General features: G+C 38.4%; 1 protein-coding gene across 1 annotated transcript in view; it reads right to left on the reverse strand.

Moving 5' to 3' along the window:
* The window catches only part of ANK2 (ankyrin 2), a 680317-nt gene extending 656266 nt beyond the window's left edge, over positions 1–24051 (reverse strand). The window contains exon 1 of the mRNA XM_079919367.1: positions 23540–24051. Coding sequence (XP_079775493.1) covers positions 23540–23611 — 72 coding nt within the window. The 5' untranslated portion in view covers positions 23612–24051. The remainder of the gene's footprint in view (positions 1–23539) is intronic.
* Positions 24052–24300: the final 249 nt, after the last annotated feature.

A 24300-nucleotide genomic window follows, 5' to 3' on the forward strand; every position in this document is an offset into this window, starting at 1 on the left:
TGAAGCGTGCCATCACAGCAGGGAAGTGATACTGATGTGTTACATACTTCTGTAAGCCCAATTCTCTGGACTCGATTTCTTCATGTGTAAAATTAGAGAACTTTATTGTTTAAATTCTATGGTTCTATTTTTTTTAATATTTTTAAGATAAATTTAGCAGCTATGTCACTAAGTTAGGTAAATTAGGGAATGTAGCTGTTTAAGTCATTAAGTTAGGTAAAGGACTATAAAATATCATGACTTAATTGAAAGGTACTGGTAATACATGGGGTTTATTTCTATTCTGAAACTTATAAGAAAAGAGAGAGTTTAGGGAACACTTAGTACAAATGACTCCCAGACAAATTATCTACATTAAATCTGCCAGCAAAGTTAAAACTTGTTGAGAAAAAAAAAATTTTAAATCCGAGAATAAGAAATGTTACATAAGTAGCCCTCATGATCTCCACTAGTATGCACGGCATGCAGCTAAAGCAATTCTCTGTATGGGTCAAATTGCTTTATTCATTTAACACAAGTTTATTGAACATATTTAACTAAAAATTTTCTGTTCTAAGCAACATGAACGGTCAGAAAATGCACATTAAAAAAGAAAATGTACATGACAATATCTTTCCGGTAGCTTAAAATCTGATAGGAAAGAAAAGATGCATCTGTGAATAACTGCAATCAAGGAAAAATATAGCATATGAAATACTGTGTGATTCTACTTACATGAGGTATCTAGAGTTGCCAAATTCATAAAAATAGAAAGTAGAATGGTGGTTACCAGGGGCTGGGGGAAAGGTGGAAATGTGGAATTGTTGTTTAATGGGTACAGAATTTTAGTTTTGCAAGTTGAAAAAGTTCTGGAGATCGGTTGCACAACAATGTGAATATACTTAACATTACTGAACTGTATGCTTAGAAATGGTTAAGATGGTCAATTTTGTGTTATGAGGTTTTTTTTACCACAATAAAAAAGAAAGGAAATAGAATATAAATACCACATGAATTACACAGATATTAAGTAGTGCAGGGATTCGAGGAGATGAGAGATACATTTGTTCGGTGTGAATGTTAGTGTGATAAGGGAAGCTTTCTTTTTTTTCTTTTTGGGAAGCTTTCTTGTAGGAAGTAAAACTGTGACTTGAGTCTTGACAGGTAGAGATAGGGAAGATTGAAGTGATGGAAAAAACTGGGGAAATAGAAAAGGCCAGTGTATTGGGAGATCAGAAGAGAACCACTCTGACTTTGCACTAAGCAATGAGCACAGAGAAGAAATACTTAAAGAACCAGAATCCAGGGAATTTTAACTTCACTGTAGTTAGAGTTATATTTCCACTGTGCACCATTTCATACCTGAGACAACATATGAGGTTGCCCTAGGGAATGAACTTTTTATTGCTTCAATCTTAGATTGGTAAGAACATGTTATCATGTATCATTAGTAACAGCTAATAACAGTAATGATTTAATAAGTTTAATGTAATCTAAGGCACTTTACAAATAAACAAATTAAACCAAACTGGGCAAAATGCCCAGATTACTTCCTACACACACCAACAAAGTACTATACAGAGTAAAAATGGAAACAAGTGTCTCACAATAATGCTGGTTATATTTTGGGCGGTAAAATAATGAAAGACTTTTTTCTTCTTCTTCCCTGTATTACTTTTTATTTCTGTTTTAAAAATAAGCATGGGGGCTTCAGTGGTGGCGCAGTGGTTGAGAATCTGCCTGCCAATGCAGGGGACATGGGTTCGAGCCCTGGTCTGGGAAGATCCCACATGCCACGGAGCAACTAAGCCCGTGAGCCACAGCTACTGAGCCTGCGCGTCTGGAGCCTGTGCTCCGCAACAAGAGAGGCCGCGACAGTGAGAGGCCCGCGCACCGCGATGAAGACTGGCCGCCGCTCGCCGCAACTAGCGAAAGCCCTTGCACAGAAACTAAGACCCAACACAGCCATAAATAAATAAATAAATAAATAAATAGATAAATAAATAAAAATAAGCATGAACACCTTGTCTAATATAAATTTCCAATATAATGAATGACATTGGAAAGTGGAAGAAGTATTCTTTGAATGATGGGGATCCTCTTTGATAAAATAAGGGGACATATTCTGTTGGTCTGATTCCCTCAAAGCCTTCTCAGACCACTCTCCACATCTATGTATCACCAAGCAAAGTGGGGATTACAGCTCCATGGTGGCAGGTAACTTGTGTTTCATTAATTTTACATACCCCTAACAAGGCTCTTTCCAGCATACTTTCTCAGTAAATAGTTCTTGAGGATTAGTGACTCTGAACACAAAAGACAGAAAGCACTAAGCCATCCCTGGGGTTCATCTTGGCCCTGAACTTAACTAGAAAGACAAAGACGGAACAGTGGGAATACTCCCATCACTTATTACGCTAAGGAGAATGTTTTTATAACTTGTCAAATCCCATCAGTGAGCCAATTTGGGGAGTTAGTTCCCTCACCCAAAAAGTAGAAGACATGGAATCTTCTCATAAGAAGACACTGCGAGTAGGCTTACAACTGAACTCACGTTTTTCACCCCTAAAAAAACCCAATGCTACTAGTTTCTCCCATTTTCTTCCATATTCTGTGTATATAGACACAAATATGTATGTTACACACACACATCACATCGTATTACTTCACGTAAGTGATCTCTGTGTCCGATTTTCCACTTTCTTTCCACCCCCAATATATTCAGCCTCTACCCATAGTATTGATCCTTGTTCATTTGAATTGAATTGTTCAATTGAATCAAAGAAAATTTCACTTATTCATTCAACAAATGCCTAATTTGAGCTAGATGCTGAGTCTACACCAGTGAACCAAACAGACAGGGTTTCTGCCATCACAAACTTTAGAGTCTAACTTGCAAAATCATAATAGGCTATTAGTCTAAAACCTACCTAATTTATGCAGAAAATACACTTGTATGAAATAACTAGAGAAAAATTACCAATGGAGTCAAATGCTTAATCACTGATAGAGCTACAGGCTACACATGGAACAGACGCTGAATCTCCAAACATTAGGGCCAAGAGGCAGAACTGGACAGGCTTCGGTTAAGCAAGAATTTTATGCCTAGAAGACACTGTAGATATAAGAAAATCCAAATTTTTTACTGTTTTGGTGAGGAATCTGAGGCTCAGGAAGAAAAGTGAATACTATTTAGCTGCAGAGGGAAACCCAGGCCCTTTCCAATCCAGAGTAAACGGTATTGTCTGGTGTTGATGAAAACCCGTATAGATGACTTTGAAGAGTACATTACAACATTCAATTGTGAGGCTGCATTTTTTTTTGTAGAAAACACTGTAAGGAGAGAACACCTCTTTGGGAATAATCAATAATAGCAATGCAAAGCATTTAAGGCCATGAACTCCAGAGCCTGACTGTTGCAACCAAAATTCCTACTCTGCTACTTATTATCTGAGTGACCATGGGCCACTGACCGTAACTTCCCTGGCCTCCATTCCTTCATCTGTAAAATGGGAATGATAATGGTACTCATTTTATGGAGTCATTTTGAGATTAAAATGAGTTGATAAACACACAGTGGTGTGATGGAAAATGTTTAACAATTGGCCTGTGAGATAAAATTGCTTTGAAGAGATTGCCTATTTCCTTCCACAGCCAATTTCAAGCTACCAACATAAAGACAATCAGGTCACAGAATTCCTGATATTTGAACAATTGGTTCTCTCAAGCTGGTACATGGCTCACCACTGCATGCAGAGCATTATAAAATACACACACACACACACACACACACACACACACACACACTACGTAGATATTAGTTACTATATATATATACTATATACATATACACAAAATACGTAGATATTAGTTACTATATATACTAATATAATACATATGACAGCATTTTCTCTGATTTTATATCATTCAAATACCCTACAATATTCAGAATAACTGAATTTATAGTAGTGCCCAGGGGGTCCTACTTCCCAGGAGGCCCCCCAAAAACATACAACCTAACTAAAATAGTATGCTTACTATACAGATCAACACAGATTCCCGCAATGTCTCTGCCACTTCTAGTCAGATTTCCACCCTTATTCCCCTCCTAGAGTAGAGTCACTGTAAATGCATGAATGATTCCTATTTGAATGACATTATTAATGATACATGATTTATAATTTCATGACAATTAATTGTGGAGCCCATGTGCTTTACTTACAATATCTCAATGAATCCTTACAGCCAGCATATTGGGTGGATATTATCCCCAAGTGAAGAAACTGAGTCTTAGAGAGGATTCATAACTTTCCAAAGGGTACACATCTAGGAAATAATATAACATATATACTTAACCTAGTCTTTTGAGGGTAGAGCTTAGCTTGCTCCATTATCCCACATTATTTCATAATTAGCAGAAATTTTTTTGTTTTGATTTTCATTTTTTATCAGTTCCATGTAAAAATTTGGGTTAGCTTATATAATAGTATTTTAACAATAACTCTCTCTGCTGCATACTACAGCTACTATATACTGAACCATGTATGTATTATTTAATTTTATATATACCGTCCATAGTAAGCTCTAGTTGGATATTTATAAACACTGAGAAAACTCACTTAGTGTATATTTTCCAGTGAATTACCCATAATACCAAAATCAATAAGGCTTATACTTAGATTTCTGTAATTTTTAATTTACTTTCACAATAATGGAATTCTTAAAATAAGCTTTAATTTCTGACTCTGAAGATTTAGACACAATGTTAATTCTGTAATGTGAACATTCTGGAAACATATTCCTTTAGAAGAATGGCAAGAGGGGGCAGAGTTGGGGGGTTGAGGGGGTGAGAATCATACTGAATACAGTTAATGGAATGTGTGAGCCAACACAAATGTTCATCTGTTAACTGCAGAGGTATAGAGAGTGAAACATACATGATTTAGATCAATACAATCATCTGCTTTCCAACAAACCGACACTATGCCTACAATTATAGAGAAATATAATACCCATATTTTATTCATGCGAGGACATATTTATACACACTCAGTATCATAACCTGAAACACGATCTGTCCACCCCCACCTCTGCGAGATCTCATTCTACCACTTTCCTCCTCACCTACTTTGCTTGAGCTACACTGGCAAGCTCCCTATTCCCGAACACACCAAACTGGTCCTACCGTTGCCCATTCCCATTTGCTTTAACATCTGCCTAAAACGCTCTTCCCCCAGAGGTGGGTCCCCTCCTTCACATACTTCATGCCTCTGCCTGACTGCCACTCATTAGGGAGGTCTTCTCTGATCACCAAATATAAAATACCAATCCACACCCCTCCCCGCAAATCCCATGTGTTCCACACTCATCTTGTTTTATCTCTTCCATGGGCCTTATCACCACCTGACATTTTATTTCTTTTTCATTGTGGTAAAATATACATAAAAATTACCATCCTGACTAATTTTTAGTGTACAGTTCAGTAAAGTACATTCACATTGTTGTGCAGCCAATCTCCAGAATTCTTTTCATTTTCCCAAACTGAAACTTTATATCCAATAAACCACGACATTCTCCCCTCCCCACAGCCCCTGGCAAACACCATTCTACTTTCTCCCTCTATGAATTTGACTAGGTACCTCATATAAGTGGAATCAGACAGTATTTGTCCTTTCATGGCTGGCTTATTTCACTTAACAATGTCTTCAAGGTTCATCCACATTGTAGCACATGTCAGAGTTTCCTTCCTTTTTAAGGCTGAATAATATTTCATTGTACGTACAGTCAGCCCTCCATATCCATGGGTTCCACATCCATGATTCAACCAATCGCACATTGAAAAAAAATTTAAAAAATTTTTCCATTAAGTTCCAAAAAGCAAAACTTGAATTTGTCGCATGGCAGGCAACTATTTATATAGCATTTACATTGTATTAGGTATTGCCAGTAATCTAGAGATGATTTAAAGTATACGGAAAGGTGTGCATAGATTATATACAAATATTGATATTAGACCATTTTATACAAAGGACATGAGCATCCTCAGGTTTTGGCATCTGAGGGGGTCCTGGAACTGATCCCCTATGGATATAAGGGATTACAAGAGATGACTCTCTCTCTCTCTCTCTCTCTCTCTCTCTCTCTCTCTCTCTATATATATATATATATATATATATCATATTTTGTTTATCCATTATTCCATTGATGGACACTTGGGTTGCTTTCACTTTTTGCCTATAATGCTTCTACGAACACAGGTGTACAAATATCTGTTCAAGTTCCTGCTTTCAAATCTTTTGGTTATATACCTAGAAGTGGGATTGCTAGATCATATGGTAATTCTATTTTTAATTTTTTGAGGAACTGCCATACTGTTTTCCATAGCAGCTGTGCCATTTTCCTTTCCCACCAGCAGTGCACAGGGTTCCAATTTCTCCACATCCTCACCAACACTTATTAGTTTTTGCTTTTTTTTTTTTTTTTTTTTTTTTTTTTTGCGGTACACGGGTCTCTCACTGTTGGGGCCTCTCCTGTTGCGGAGCACAGGCTCCAGACGCGCAGGCTCAGCTGCCACGGGCCCAGCCGCTCCGCGGCATGTGGGATCCTCCCGGACCAGGGTACAAACCCGCGTCCCCTGCATCGGCAGGCGGACTCTCAACCACTGCGCCACCAGGGAAGTCCCATATTTTTTGCTTTTTGATAGTGGTCATCCTAATGCAGGTGAGATTATATATATTTATTCTTATGCCTTTATTTTCTCTCTTTCCTACCTACTAGAATATAAGCTCCATGAGGGCAGGGACTTCATTTTTGTCACTGTTGTATTCCCAAATCCTATAACACTGCCTGATACATATTAGTTATCCAAAAAATATTTGTTGAATGAACTAATGATAGCCCACCTTAAAGATCTCATTCATCTTAGCATAAGTTTCAAATTGAAAAGACAAGAGAATAGTTATTGTAGGAATTATTACATAGACCATCTTTAACAGATCCCCTCAGAAGTTTGAGTGTAAAATTGAGACTCTTATCACTATTGATGACATTTTAAAATTCAAAAGCAGATGTAACTTCAGTAATGTAATGCATACATCACATCAGCTGAAGAATCAATTCTTTCAAAACACATTCTCAGCAATTGTCAAGAACCATATTTGTTTGTTACTGTGATCATCATCTAAACAGTTTCCTTTGCTGTTAGGTTCTAAAGGAATGCTCTTAGATGACAGTGTTTTTGATCACCATGGAAACATCAACCACAAAGCTTATATCAAGCCCTTGTAGAAATAGCTAAACAGAAAAAGAATTTAAAAACGACTTTTCCTTCCATTGAGGTAGATAAATTGAACATAAGATACAGCATTTAAACCTAACTGTGGTAAATATCCAGTAAATTAATTGCAGATTCATGAGCTCTGAAATTCAATTGAGTTCTATCTATGTAGATGTAGCAGATTTCTTGGTTGGCTACCAAACACCTTTCTCTAATTTTTCCCAACCATTTTGGTTGGATGATAATGTATCCAACCTCTACACATGGCATCCTGTTCATTTTTAGGGATTTTTCAAAGGACAGGCAGGCACATGATCCAGTTCTAACAATGAAAGGAAAGGAGGCTTTTGCAGGATGGCTTCTAGGAAAGATTTCCCTCCCTTATAAGAAAAACGTATGACCAGAGGAAGACCTGGCCACCACCTGCCCCCTCGCCTTACCCTTGCTTTAGGCTTTGGCTGTTACACAGAGACACGATGCTTGGAACTGTGGCAGCCATCTTATGACCAAGAGAGATGACATAACACCTGAGGACTGCAAGGCAGAGGAATCAGAGAAGCTTCAATCACTCATAACATTACTGAACCACTGAACCAAACATCCTGGGACTGATAACTTCAGCCTCCTTGTTAGCTAAACAGTAGATATCTGTATGGCTTAGGGATGTGTGTGAATGTGCGTGTGTGTTTTAGGTAGACTCTTCCATTAAATAGCTGTGATTCTAGACCACAGCTTCATCTTTTGCAAAGAGAGAGAGGGACAGAGAGACAAAGAGACAGAGAAAGAGAGACTGTTAGGTGGTTCAAACTTATAAGCTTTGGGGACCAGAAGTAAGGATGAGTTAAAAGAGAGTTGAAGACTAAACACAAGATAAACTGCAACTATATTATGTTTGTGGGAACTGTCCCTGCCAGCCTTGAAGTAATTTAGAGCATACAAAATGGTGGTAGCTAGTTAGAAATCACTCAGATAATATGTCTGCAGATACAGGAATCTGTGGACATAAAAGTTAACAAAACAAAACCTTTAATAAAAGTTAATAAAACAAAACCTTTTATGAGATTACATTTTTTTCTATTAAATTTGAGGACAACAAATGAAGTCTGATAATAATGCATGCAAGATAGGCAAATTCCCTCTCTGATGCCTTCACTTCTCTTCTAAAAGAAACTCATTTTAATCACTCTCCATGACTTGAGTTTAGATTAGTGTGATCCCAGGTGATTCACTTACTCAAACAATGACTTACTTTTGATATCTTTTCTGTTAAGGCTCGCAATTCCACTTCCATCACACCTGCATGTGAGTTGCTAGCTAGACATAATAACTCCTGACAGTTTCAATTCAGGATTCACAATTTCATTGTTACGTTTCCCTTTGAAAAGAGCAATAGCTTTGGAATCATTTCTTCTACTTTCCACTTCTCCCACATTCTAATTTGGAAACTCACAGCCTTTTTCCAGGTGTACAGGGACACTGCCTTCCTCAGGGCAGCCAAACTCCTAGTGAGCTCCAGGGTGATGAACGAATCTCTATTACCTTCATCACAATGGCAAACCCAGTTCGAAGAAACACAAAGGAACTCTTCATCTTCTGTCCTACCTTTTCCTCAGCATCCTTCTCCCACCCTACCTTTCACGTACCCAACCTTTAGAGTGGCCTGGGAGCATAGGGGCTTTTGAACTTTAAGAAGAGAGTAAAAAGAGCCCACAAAGTTGAGGGGGGTGGCATGGGGGACTTTTTAAAATACTGAGATAATCCCATGTAACTTTTCAGAAAAACAACAGGTAGGCAAAACTTCTTAGTCATGGACCCATTATTTCTTTCATCCCTCACTGACAGTCACAGCCAAATTTAAGCTCTTTTTCAGTACATAATGGCTTTTCCATTTGTCAACACAATCTCTAGACAACACATATCTGAGTTATTCATTACATAGTAAAGTGCTCTGAAATAACTTAATTATTAAAACCAAACTCTACTTTTGTCCTTCAATCTAGTCCACATATGTGAGACTTTTTGTGGGGTAGGGAGAAAACAGTGACTTCCTTTTAGACAATATTAAATTTGAAGGACCTGAGGAATAAAAAGGAGAAGATTTACAGAGGTCAGATGAAAACATTAAGAGAAGCGTTGGCGTTAAGATAGTGATGGAAGAAAGATCAGCATTTGAGGGGTAATGGAGGCTATAGGACTTGATGACTGGGTCTGGGAAGAAGTATAAACACATGAGATGAAAATCAAAGATAGCAAGCAGAACTCTGAGAGACACTAATATCTAGATAACAAGGGAAGGAAGAGGAAGAGATGGAGGAGAATGATAAAGAACTGCCTGGGAAAACCCTAGGAAGAAAACCACAAATGAGTCATGATAATAAACAAGGCTTTTTATGGTCTGGCTCTAGGCTGACTCACCAGTCTCATCTCCTGTGACCTCCCCCAAACACTCTGCTCCAGCCATTCAGGACTGCTGATCACTCCCGAAAATGCAACATGCTTTCTACTTCCATGCCTTTGCACCTGCTGTTTCCTCTGCCTGGAATTCCCTCCCTGTCTTACTCTTCCTTCAAGCACCAGCTTCTCCTTGAGGCCTTTGCTGAATTCCCTAACCAAATAAAAGCCCCCACTGCATTGGATCATACCTCCATATCAAAATCATCACATTCTACCTGTTTAGTTTGTTTTCCCTATAACATATATGCCATATAACTATAGCGTAAGTTCCATGAGTACTGAGTGTTTTCACCTCTGTATTTGAGGTGTTTTCACCTCTGTATTTCCAGTCCCTACCAGGGAACCTGGCATGAAGAGGTGGTATCATATGCTCTGTTTAAGGATGAGGGTTCTGATGCCTAACGCATGTGAGTATGAATCCCTCACTCTGCCATTTACTTGGCTGTGTGATCGTGAGCAAACTACTAAGCCTCAGTTTCTTTATCTTTAAATTGGGATAATTATTGTACCTACTTCATAAAATGGATGAGAGGATGAAATGAGATAATACATGTGAAGAACCTGTCACAGAGCTTGGCACACACTCAGGCTCAGTTAAGTGTGAACATCATTACTTCAGAGGAGTTAATATAATTATTGAACATATGAACGGAGATCTACAGTCCTACTGGGAAGAGCTTCAGGAAGGAGAGAAAGATCAACAGAATCAAAACTTCTGAGACGTCTAGAAGGATTAGGGCTGTCAGTTTGCTAAATTCTCAACCAAAGCATCCTTCTCTCCACAGCCGTTGGGTTTCCTTACCCTCACCATCAGGCTCACCCCTGCCCTAGTCTCTATAACAATGAAGACTGAAAAATTGGGGAAAAAAGAAAAGCACCTCCTGGACATAGTCAACTCCTAGGACAGGCAAAAGGAGTGTGACCGAGGTCAGGATAATTCTTCCTCTGAAATAGGAAGGAAGAAAGCAAGAATATGTGAAAATACGAGGTTTAGAGGTAGAGGTATGTCCCTGGTTTTCTTTTATAACTGAAGAAGGTGGCTATAAAAGAGGCATTCATGAATAAAACATTTTGTACTCTCAGATGAAAGAGTTAATTCAGTGATAAGCAATCCAAGCTTTTATCAAAAATAGAGATAGGATTTTCTAAGTTGCCATACGAGGTCTTTTATCCAATTGGAAGTCTGATTTAGTTAACAGCTCTGTTACTGTTGTACATTTTAGCTTCTTATATCTATAAATTCATGTTTTTTAAGTAAATATTTATTCATTGGTGTCTAAATAAATTGTATGAGAACTTCTAACAAAGCTATACAAATACTTGATAACTATCATGGGTAGGGAATAACACTAAATATACTGATTTACTGAATATTATTTTTAGCTCAATGGTGCAGATGTACAAAACAAATATTTTTCTTTATAAATTGGCACTATGAAAGTCATTAGTCCATATAATTTACGTTAAATATAACGTTACTCTTAAATTTATAAGCTTGCACAATTTAAGCAATATCACAAAATCATGCATCTAATACTTTTGCTTGTGTTCATGATTATCAGTCATTACATGGGGCAGCAAATTGGTTAAACCAGGTCAAATCCAGTTCCAGAAAAGGTTTATTTGACTTGCCTGATCCCAAAATAAACTAGGGTGAAATAACCTTATGATATTAAAGCAAAGACACATCAAAAGAGAAACACAGTATTCAGAAAACCTGTGGGAAGATTTCTTTTAGTTTCACAAGCCTATCCTTTAGGACAGTCAGAAAAAAGGTCAGAGAAACCCAATTTATATTAGATCATACACTGAAGAAAAATGATGTGATCCTTCTACATTTATTACCATAAGAGTTGAATAAAGGTTAATGGATTTGAAAAACTGCATTTCCAGGAGTCTGGTTTTTAATACCAAGTGGCTGGCAAGTTACCGTCTATTATAAAGGAAAATTGTTGAGATAAATAACTTGTGTATAAAGATAGTGTAGCAGATTCAAGGAGATTTGTTACTACCTCAGTCTACCTGCAATAAAGCATTTAACAGAATTAAACTGTTTTCAGACCTCCTCAGCTGAAACAAAAGAATGTTTGTTTAATTTCCATTAAAAGAAAAAAAATAAATTCCAGGTGTAGCTCTTGATAAGAACTCAGATCTTGGTGTTTCCTCTAATTTCTTTCAGCTGTGAGATACCTTGCTCCATGAGCACCATCGCATCTTTGCTTTCTTGTTAGGCTTCCATTGTCTAAACTTGAGTATATCACCACAGATTCTGCTTCTGGTCATGTGTGACACAGGAACTACCAGCAGTCGGCCCAAGGGGTTCTGTTTTCAGCCTGAACTCCCATCAAGAAATGACCTAGTTGGGGCTTCCCTGGTGGCGCAGTGGTTGAGAGTCCGCCTGCCGATGCAGGGGACACGGGTTCGTGCCCTGGTCCGCGAAGATCCCACATGCTGCGGAGCGGCTGGGCCTGTGAGCCATGGCCACTGAGCCTGCGCGTGCGGAGCTTGCGCTCCGCAGCTGGAGAGGCCACAACAGTGAGAGGCCCGCGTACCGCAAAAAAAAAAAAAAGAAAAAGAAAAAATGACCTAGTAAGCTGTAACTTAAAATACTCCTCCCATCACCCACAGCACACCAAATGATGACCATGGCCAAATACACATTCTCAAGACGGAAGACACTGATTAGAGAGAGATCATTAACAGGTTAATTGATATATAATGGTAGAAGATTTGCAGAGTAAAGTGACAGAGGCACAATAGCCCAGAAATCAGATGATAAAACTTAGTACTTTAAATAACATTTAAATTAATTTTTAATAAAATCAACTAATTTAACAATTTTCAAATTAAATCCCATTAGTATCAAATGAGATTAATATGCAAATAATGATAATGGCCTTAAAGAATTTATCAACTACAGCACAAACATTACTGGGAAAGATAATGGGATTCAGAATGTGATCAGGCTCTATCTGGAAGAAAGGAAATCCAGACAGGACTGAGAGATACTGAAGAGGCACAGAACTTCGTATCAAAACCCCACTGAATAGTATTAATAACTGCAAGGATATGCTTAACTTATTGTATCTTTAAAGACATGTAATTTTTATTCTATATTGTGAGTTCAATTATTCCCTATGCATTCTTTTATTACCTTCATAAAGTCCTGAATTAAAGAACTTTTTGAAAGCATTGTTACAAAAAAATATCTAGTTTATTTCCCAGACATGTCAAGACTCTGGAGCTCAAATGAGACAAACCAGATAAGCAATAACTATTACAATGTTCTTTTTTTTTTTTCTGAGTGTTCTACAAGTTACATTTACACAAAAGGATCTGAGTGAGAGCTATGATGTTAAATCTATTATTGTTCAACCTTTGAAATAAATTATTCCTTCAACTAAAATCTCGACATGCAGCAACAGCTCCAAAATTTTTATTCAAGAGAAGGTAATCTGATAGGAAGACAGAGAGAATCTAAGGGAGCATGGCATGAAGTTATTTGTGCAGAGAGTAAACATATGGTTTTTCTTAGATTTTATGTTACAGAATTGATGAAAATAGCAATGTTTCCTAGTTAAGATTGTGAAAATATGGTTTATCCATGATTAGGTGATGGTGAAGATGATGATTTTATTTGAAGGTAGCTTTTATCTGAGGATGAGAGGGAGGTGGACAATAAAGCCAAGCCCTAGCAGGAGTATGCATATTCTCAAGAATAAAGACCAAACTCTGGTCAATTGAAGACTTTGCATGATATTATATCAATTATTTTCCCAATTTTATCTTGCACTAATCTCTCCTTGTCTCCTACCCTGTAGCCAACTGGGATTGATTATTAACCATTCTGCCTACCTGTAATATTTTTCCATCTCTATGTGTCCCTTCATGCTGTTTATTCTGGACCTGAAATGCTTTTTATCTAATCTCTACCTGTCAAAATGAAATCCATTCTTCAATATTGCACTCACATTTCAACTGTTACACTAAACCTAATATGATTTCCTCCAATCAAAATAAACTTCTTTCATCTCCTCCCATGGTATTTTGTACTCTATTATTATACTTACCATATTCTATCTGCATTACAGTAAGCTGTGTACACGGCTTGATTTCTTCTATAGGATTGTAAGATTTTTGAGAGCAGGGATAGATCTAATATCCTTTTGAGGAAGAATTTTCCAAATGAACCATAACTTATTTTATATAATGATGGCTTTTCTTTTGAAAAATCTGAGGAAGTTATCTCTTAAAATGAGCACTTAGGGGTATTCTACACCTGATTCGTTAAATTTGATTTCTCATTTTAAGAGCTACTTTCTATATATCCAAGTATATACTATCTATATCCAAGTGAAAATATAAAGGAGAGTTACATTATTAATAACCTTCCACCAAATGATAGTTAAAATTGAAAATGTGATTGATTGCTAACTTGTTGTTTGAAATGCAATAAAGTTCTGTTGGTTAAAAAGCAAATAGTTACTAATCAGGGCCTTGTTCAGACTGCCATTCATCTGCTAGGTAATCCCAAGCAAATTATACTCTTTGCGCATCCACTTAACTAATCTGAAGTCTAAAATATGGATTATCTGCTTTCCAAGCTGTTACACATATTGGTCATTGTGAAATTAAGAATGATAATGAAGGATTCTGAAAAGTGAACAGAAATAATACTTGTTAATAACACTCTGGAACTTGAATAATCTAAAGTGATCTAAGGAAAGAATGGATTTAAATGAAGAAAAGTTTTCAGCCAAAGTAGTGTGATCCATAATGATGCATCGCAAGACTATGATGGCTCTTTTCCTAATATGTTGACATTTGAGCATGTAACATTTAAAACATGGAGAAAACAAAAGAGGATTAGCAAAATATAAAGTTGACTGACAATTATACACCTAAGACCAAAATTGATATCATTCAGTTTTGTTACTTGAGGGTTTCTACATTGTTGAATATAGTATTCAGAAGTGAGAGGGAGTAAAAAGTAGCTTTTGATCCAACAATTTGACTTCTGGGAATTTATTTACCAATACATGTGTTCAAAGACCCATATATGCCCACACACATTCTTAAATACAAATGTACAAGATTTTCACTGAAACAAAATACTAGAAACAACCTAAATGTCCATTCACAAAGAGTGAAATGAATTATGATACATTCATTTAATAAAATAATATGTAACAATAAAAGATCAAGTGTATGTACCAAACTGGACCAGAATAAATTTTTATGAAAGAAGCAGAGTATCAAGCAATGTGTATAGTAGGCTCCCATTTGTGTAAACAAAAGGGGGGAGGAGTATGTACACAGATAAATGTTTCTATAAACAGAATATTTCTAAGGGAATACATAAGAAATGACTGTTTCAGGGGTAGGGGATTGCAGAGTTTGGGTTTGTAGTAAGGTTTACTTTTCAAATATATCCATCTCTAAAAATATTAATTTATTACCACACTTTTTTTCTTTGACCACACCACAGCTGCCAGGATCTTAGTTCCCCAACCAGGGACCGAACACATGCCACAGCAGTGAAAGCACCAAGTCCCAACCACTGAACCACCAGGGAATCCCCTACCACATTCTTATATGACTTCTTCAATTTTAAAAAAAGTATAATAAAATTGTTTATAAACTGTTAGAATAAGTTCAATTAGTTAACCAAGATGCTTAGGTCACAAACAATTCAAATCAAAATTACATGTTTTGGGCTTCCCTGGTGGCGCAGTGGTTGAGAGTCCGCCTGCCGATGCAGGGGACGCAGGTTCGTGCCCCGGTCCGGGAAGATCCCACATGCCGCGATGCGGCTGGGCCTGTGAGCCATGGCCGCTGAGCCTGCGCGTCCGGAGCCTGTGCTCCGCAATGGGAGAGGCCACAACAGTGAGAGACCCGCATACCGCAAAAAAAAAAAAAAAAAAAAAAAAATTACATGTTTTTTCACAATAAAGTATACCTCTGTATTATTTTATTGTTTAGAAGTACCTGCACAAATATTATATCAAAGTTTAATGATGGGTTTATGAGATAGAATGATAATTATTTGCATTTTACAGATTACAAAAGTACGGTTTAGCAAGATGAAATTATTTACTCAGAATTACTCAAATAGCAACCAGGACAGCTGTACAAACCTGATTTCTGACTTCTCGGAGGCTCTAGAGCCTTGTGTCTAATGGTGGTACTATGCAACGCCCTCCAAACTCCACAGGCAGACCCCAAGTCCAGAACTACTAAGCAATCGAAAGTCAAACAACGTGAAAAAAGTACAGTGTTTGCACAGAGTGATTTCTGATATTTAAGTGGGCAAATATTTCCTGTGAAATACTTATTTAACCAGTTCTTGTCACATCTGTGTTACCTCCTGATCCAATGACAAAAATAATGTGCCGAATATAGCAGCTTACTTTGTATTAACTTAGTTCTCACTCTGTGGTAGATCATATTTTCAAAGGTGGCCAAATAGCCTATCCCACATGCATTTCTTACAATGTAATGTTGATTTTCATCCCTTGCATAGAGCAGTGGGGTCTATTCCCCTCCCCTTGAATCTGGCTGAACCTCTGTGATTGCCTCAACCAAGAGAGTATGGCATTAAGTAACCCTATGTGATTTCCAAGGCTAGGTCATAAGATGTCCTTTACTTCTGCTGTGATGTCTGGGGACTCTTACTCTTAGACCCCAGTCACTATGTTGTGAGGAAGACAAGTATCCACCTGAAGAGGACTCATATATAGGTGTTCCAGCCAATAGCCCCAGCATTGGCCAGTAGACATGCAAGTGAGCAAACCTGAGATGCTCTGTCCCCAGCCGTAAAGTCACCTCCAGCCTTCCAGTAACCCCAGCTGATTCCCAACGTTCTCATCAAGCCCTACTCAAATTGCAGATTAATGAGCAAAACATATGATTACTGGTGTTTGAAACCACTGTTTGAGGTGGTTTGTTATGCAGCAATAGATAACCTAACGTAACCTAAAAGCTAGGTTTAGACTATTGAACTCAATGCCATATGTGTCACTAGGAACAGATAATTAGCTCCTTAATATACCATATCTACCCATATAGTAATGCTTTATAAAAAACGAAATGCTAATCTCGCCAAAGCCTATAGTGAATGAAACTTAAAGTCCCCATTTATTTCTCATCTCACTTCCATGTTCAACATAGCTGAGTTAGAAACTGTTTTCTAAAAACCTCTGGAAACTCTTTGTATTCATCAAATAGGGTACACCTTGTCTTTTTTCCATTTGTTTTCTTGACATAGTTTTATTATATGCATTTCACTTCCATAAACTGCTTCCGTTCCAGACATAAGGGCTTGCCTTGTACATTAATATGATGTTTAGATTGAAAACTATGTAAATAACATTTAAAAAACAAAGTCAAAAGCATGTTAATGTCATTAGATTTTCTAAAAATTACATGATACATACTTTTTTCTGAAATCTGAAAAACTCAAAATATCTAAATCCAGAGGAGACAGTCCAGATATTAACTCATGACAATATGTCAACTGATTTTTTTTTTTACAAAGCTGCAAAGGCGATTTAATAAAGCATAGTCTTTTCAACAAAGGGGAATAACTGGATATTCATATACAAAAAAAAAAGAACCTTGAACTACACATCACAAAAATCAACTCAAAGTGACTGAAAGACTTAAATGTCAAATGTTAAAATGATAAACTTTTTAAAAAATGAGAGAAAATCTTTGTGACTTTGGGTTAGGGAAAGAGTTCTTAGATACAACAGAAGGACAACCCATTAAAGAAAAAACTGATAATTGGACTTGGTCAAAATTAAAAACCTTTGCTCTGAGAAAGACACTAAAAAGAGAATAAAAAGAGCAGAGATTGACTAAAATAAAATATGTTCAAATCATATATCTAGGGCTTCCCTAGTGGCACAGTGCTTACGAATCCCCCTGCCAATGCAGGGGACACGGGTGCGAGCCCTGGTCCAGATGATCCCACGTGCCACGGAGCAACTAAGCCCGTGCACCACAACTACTGAGCCTGTGCTCTAGAGCCCACAAGCCACAACTACTGAAGCCTGTGCGCCTAGAGCCTGTGCTCTGCAACAAGAGAAGCCACTGCACCACAACAAAGAGTACCCCCCGCTCGCCACAACTAGAGAAAGCCCCCGTGCAGCAATGAAGACCCAACGCAGCCAAAAATAAAATAAATGAATTTATTTTTTTAAAAAAATTATATATCTAACAAAAAACTTGTCTCCAAAATATATAAATAACTCTCTAAACTCAACAAAAAGAAAACAACCCTATTTAAAAGATGGTCAAAATATTTGGACACTTCAACAAAGAAAATGTTGGCAAAAGTATTCAAGTATCATTAGTCATTAGAGCAATACAAATTAAAATCACAGTGAGATACCTCTACAGATCTATTAGAATGACTAAAGGAAAATAAATGACAATACCAAATGCTAACAAGGATGTGAAGCAACAGGAACTCTGGTTCATTGTTGGAAGGAATGCAAAAGCCATAGAGCCACTTTGAAAAATAGTCTGGCAGTTTCCTATAAAGTTAAAATATGCTTATCATATGATCCAGCAATCCTATTCCTAGGTATACACCCAAGAGAAGTGAATACTTATGTTTACACAAAACCTGTATACAAATATTTAATAGCAACTTTATTCATAATTGCCCCAACCTGAAACAACCCAACTGTCCTTCATCTGAATGGCTAAACAATGGTTCACCCATACAATAAAATACTATTCCACAATAAAAAGGAATAAAATATTGACAAATGAAAGGAGTTAGATGGCTATTAAGGGCAATACGCTGAGTGAAAAAAAGTCAGTTTCAGAAGGTTGTATTCTGGGGCTTCCCTGGTGGCACAGTGGTTGAGAGTCCGCCTGCCGATGCAGGGGACACGGGTTCGTGCCCCGGTCTGGGAAGATCCCACATGCCGCGGAGAGGCTGGGCCCGTGAGCCATGGCCGTTGAGCCTGCGCGTCCGGAGCCCGTGCTCCGCAGCGGGAGACGCCACAACAGTGAGAGGCCCGCGTACCAGGGGGAAAAAAAAAAAAGGTTGTATTCTGAATTATTCCATTTATATGACATTCTGTGAAAGGCAAAAATATAGGGACAGAGGACAGCTCAGTGGATGCCAGAGGTTGAAGGTGGGAGGATTTGTTTGACTACAGTCGCATTAGCACAAAGGACTATTTCAGGGGAATTCCCCAGCAGTCCAATGGTTAGGACTCTGCACTTCCACCACAGGGGACACAGGTTCAATCCCTGTTTGGGGAACTAAGATCCTGCATGCTGTGCAGCGTGGCCAAAAAAAGAAAGGAATATTTCAGGGAGCTAGAACTGTTCTACACCTAGACTGTGGTGATAGACACACAACTCTAAGGATCTGTCAAAACTCATTAAACTGTATAAAAAGTGAATTTTACTGTATATAAATTAAAAAACAAAATTAAAAATCTAAACCAATTATATCAATGCATCACTATATTCACTTATTGCTTTTATTCTCTTTTATCCCTTCACTGTCTAAAGGAAATTATCCTCTTTTTGTAACTCAAATACTTTGCATAACACAAAAATTCAAAATATAACTTATCTTGACAAGCATAAACAAAGCATGGAATTAATATTGGAAGAAACTAAAAAACTTGAAAATGAAAGCCTCCTATTTATTTATGCCTGTTCAAGAAGACTGTCCATTAATCCAGCTCATTCTTAGAACTATTTTTCTCAGGACCAACGTGGAAACAGCAGGAATAATTGAGGAGCTCTCAGGGGAAACAAAAGCTAAATGAGGGCCTTAGTCTTTCCTCTCAGCAACCATGAGGCTGCAGAAATGCTCTCTTAGAGAATACAGAAGTGCAAATGGAATTCAAGTTATTTTCATTTGATGAATTAAAATAATGAAAATTTTTTCAACTCTGTTGTAAATCCTACAGTTCATCAAGGCAAACTAAAGGAGAATTCTTGAGAATGGTTACAGAGGGCTCAAAGTAGAAAGAGTGCTAAGAAGATCTCCCCCAATGGTTACAAATTAGAAGGGAAAGACAATAAAATAACAGTGAGTGTGAAATGAGGCATCATGACGACGTTTTAAATCCCCGAGTTGCATAGCTGCAGCTTACTAGCTATGAACTTGAGGATGCAGCTTAGTTTCGCTAAACCCACATTACTCATCAGAAAATGGGAATAATAATATCTCCTTCATAGGACTGTTGGGAAAACTGTGCCTTGCTTAGCATCACACCTGGCCCCTTTGTAAATATTTTATCATTACCATATGAGAGGTTTCTGAGTTTCTACAACAAAGAAAGAAAGAACACTGGTTTGCTTCCATAAATGAAATAGCACTAATACCCACAGATCATGGAGAAGGATCGATCATGAAACAAGAAAAAGACACTAAATTCTACTGGCACCAATTATAAAGGATGTGTTATAGCTCTCCAATTCTCAAAGCAATCAATGCTTTGGAAACTCCCATCATAGCTCATCAGAAAGATGATAAGGCCCAGAAAGATGTTAGCAAAGTATCTTAACTTCAAGATCTCAATAAATACTCATTTAATTAACTGATTTAAATTGTCTGGCAATGGCCATAGAAATCATATGGATCTCTTGATACACATAATATATGTAGACAAACTATTTAAAAGCTTAGTGGCAAAACTATCATTTCTTAATCTTTTATGGTCAGAAAATGTATAAAGAATAAACACGTAATGAAATCCAGGAGATTTGTCTTTATAGTTTGGTAGCTAATTTGATTTAAATGGTTTAAAAAAGTAGTGAAACTTCTGTACCATAGTTATCTTGTATAGAAAATAAAGAAAATATAACCCTTTTCTTAAAAGAGGAAAAAAAATAAATATCTAGTATCTTAGGAGCCTGAGAAGACAGAGCATATTAATAAATTTTTCTCTCCCTTAACATGACAGAATGAAGTTGAAGGTCATTTTCCCTTGATCATCTCATTTTTGGAAACCTAGATTTTAACTGCAATGTGCAAAGGCACTGGATTGCTTCAGCTATTTCATGCTATATCAGCAATTTCCAAAAGCTTAAAAAATAAAAATAAAACGTCCAAAAGATCAATTTGTAAAAATAATATATACAGTTTCTGATATATCATTCTAATAACAGATTAAATAATTAAAACAGAACAGAAATATATCATATCAAATGGATGCAAACATTAATTCAGTCATACAGTGACTTTTTAGGTATATGCAAACCCAGGAATTATTTAGACTCATTATTAGAGGAATGATCAAAACAAAAAGTTGAGAAATATATTTTTAAATAATGTGGAAAAGCCCCTATAAGCAATTCAAATTTCAGATACTTTAAGGTTTGTCTTCATTAAAAACACCTACACCTCCTAATGGATAACATTTTTATCTTCTTCATTTCTTTATCTTTAGGGCATGAAACATTACTCTGTGCTGAATAAGTGTTTGTTGAATAAATGAATCTTCACATAGAATATTTTCATTAAAATTAGCAGTTAAATATACTAATTTTCAAGATATAAATATATATTCACTGAAAGCCTTTCTAAAATATTTTATTTCTAAATTTCTGTTATATAATTAAAATGATGGACAATAAATTTATCTGTTGCTAAAGCCCATGCCATGTCTTCAATTAAAATCTTTCAACCTTTGGACTTCTATGTTCTTTCAATTATACTTTTTCTGTCAACTATGGTTTAAAAAGAGGAAAACAATTCAGACTTTACTTCAATTCTGATTCAATCCAGAATTGATTTGAAAAAGCATTACTAAAGAACAAGGAGAAATATGTCAGGGAAGCAGTGACACAGTTAAAATATACCGGGACTGGGACCTAAAATATTGCACCACTTTGCAGGAAAACACTGCTATCCCTTCTGTTTTTTTTTTAATTTCTAATTTCCTCAAAATCACTTGCAGGAAGGTGGTGACGCTGTAGTCAGAGGTTGTCAGGACTTCCGTTCCACCTGCCTAGATGAATCAGGTAGACTGGAATGACCAATAATTCCAGCAACCTATTTCTACACCCTATGCAAATTAATGCACCAATCACTAAAAGAGTGCTTCTGTAAGGTCATATAAATGAAAAGCTGAGTAGAGGACACCAGTCAAATACTTGAATGTTGCAGCATGATGTCATTTACACAGCTTCTAATTATGAGGTCCTCTAAGTAGAGTGTCTACTCTGCAAAATAGCAATGACCTTTCATACAAATATTTTCTCCTGACCATTTTCACACATACTATTTCTTAGATCAGTAAAATTATTCTAAGTATAGAATGAGGCTTCACAGAGATTCTTATGAATACATATAACTATATACACAAACGTACATATATATTTAGCCAAATAGGTATTAAAAATGATTTTTCACATAGGACATCATTTTTCTTACATTGCAAATAGCGGTGATTTCACCATCATTCTTAGACGCATAAACATCACAAATACAGATGTAATGATGCCTGCTACCACAATGCTTCAGGAAAAAAAATTAACTCCAAGTGCAATTAAAAATGCATTGTCATAAAATTAGAGTCTTGGACTCTACAAGCATTTAAAACCCTAACAACTTCATTGAGACACAGAGGGCCATTAAAAAAAAAGTACACATTGATTTTTAGTCATTGCATTAAAAATGCACAAGGTTATCCCTAAAATAACATTATCTATACACATTAAAATTCAAATGTGGCAAAGACCTTGTGAAGTGTCAACCAAATTTTACTGTCATGTTTTCATAAATTCTAAAGCTTCTGGGTTCTTCAAAATTTCCACACTGCCCTGAAGAAAAACTGTTCTGTTGGGTATTATCCTCCTGCTGCATTCACCAGTTTTACCATATTTCTAAACAGGAGTTCGATTCTCCTTGGTCAAGAGGTTGCCTATCTGTAGTCAGTGGATCATATTCTCACACCCATACACTACACTGAACAGGGCAAACTGACGCTTGCGTTGCTACCGCGATAACCTAAAGTGCTAATGCTGTAGTTCCTGGCAATGGTAGCACAAAAAGAAGAAGGCTCCTTTAGATACCAAATCACAGATCACAACCAGATGCAGTGCTCCCATGTTTTAATATTACCATACAAACAGAAAACAGGGTTTATTCAGACAGCCAAAGAAATGTGCATCACCCACCCCACATCCTCCCTTGCAGTGTTGGGGAAAACTGTCTCTGCAGACAGAGACAGTCGGGAGAGCAGGAACACATGTTTTCCAGTACTAATGTCTAATACAAGGCTGCAATTGTTGGGTGTAGCTCTATCTGAAAGTTGAGAACTAGTAAGCAACCTCCTAGACACGGTTCCTTCTCTCCTGTGGGTGGGAAGTGAATGCTTCCAGCAGTCCCTCTCAAGGTCCTCGGGGGTTAGGGGTGTGGGGTCTGGGGTGCATTTCCCCCCTGAGGGCACCAAGGGCTCCTCCTTAATGGTGTAGCTCCGCAGTGGGTCATGTGACAGCTGGGCGTGTGTGTGCGCGGTGGGGGGATGAGTTTGGGTGGTGAGTTTGCGGGGTGTATATGAGCGTGTGTGTATGCATAAGTTACACATCTGGTTTTGGAAAACGTGTTTTTCTAGGAGTGTGTGTGTGTGTGTGTGTGTGTGTGTGTGTGTGTGTTTCTGTGTCCGTGTGTGAAGCGAGACTGGGAAAAGGGCATTCAGAGAATGGTCCTGGACCAGGCGATGCGGCCAAGTATGCCTGTGTCAGTCCCACTCCTCGTCAGCCTCTGCACTGGGGCGACGTCCCAGTCCTTGGGGAAGGCGAGAACAATGGGGTGCGGGCGCCCCTCCCCGCACTTTGTGCACCCACCTGACGAATCCGCGGCGGGTTCGGCGGCGTGGAGGCCCCGCCTTCCGGGGCCGGGGAGGTGGGAGAAGCCATCTTCCTGGTGCTCCGGTTTCTTCCTCCTGTCACGCCCGGGTCCCTCGGGTCTCCTGCGGCTCCTCCGCGCGGGGCCTGCGGCCCGCGGCCCCACACGGGCGTGGAGGTTCCGCAGCCGCCGCGCTCGCGGCCCCGCCCAGCTCCTCCGCCGCAGAGCGCGAGGGGCGGCTGCCCGCTTGGCTCGCCCGGCTGCAGTCCTGGCCGGAGCCCCTCGCCCCTTCCTGCGCCCACCTACCTCCCGGCGGGGAGACTCCGGGCCATGGCGGACCAGGGTCGGGGGCGACCTTGGCCTCGGGGTTGGGCCGGCGGCTGCTCCTTCCCGGCGCCGCGCGCCGCGCGTGTGAATGTGCGAGCGGCGGGGCTTATTCTAGCGGCGCCGGGGGGAAATGAGGCTGCTTCCCTCGCTGCCGCCGCTATCGCCGGGAGAGCGATGAGCTCATGGACAGCTCCCAGAAATATGTCTATATGCACCACTGACTGCCGGAGTTTGGGAGGTGGGTGGGGAGAAGGAGGCTCCTCGACTGGCGCTCCCGCATCACAGGCAGACGTTCCCTCGGGAGGCCCCCGGCCGCTGGGGCGCCGCGTGCAGCTCTTCCCTGCCCATCTCCACACTCATTGGCCTCTTTCCATTCATACCGTGCACACATTGCCTGGTCCCACGCATCCTCCCCTTTCGCATTGAAAGGCAC

Source organism: Stenella coeruleoalba, assembly GCF_951394435.1.
Source record: "Stenella coeruleoalba genome assembly, chromosome: 4".
NCBI lineage: Eukaryota > Metazoa > Chordata > Mammalia > Artiodactyla > Delphinidae > Stenella > Stenella coeruleoalba.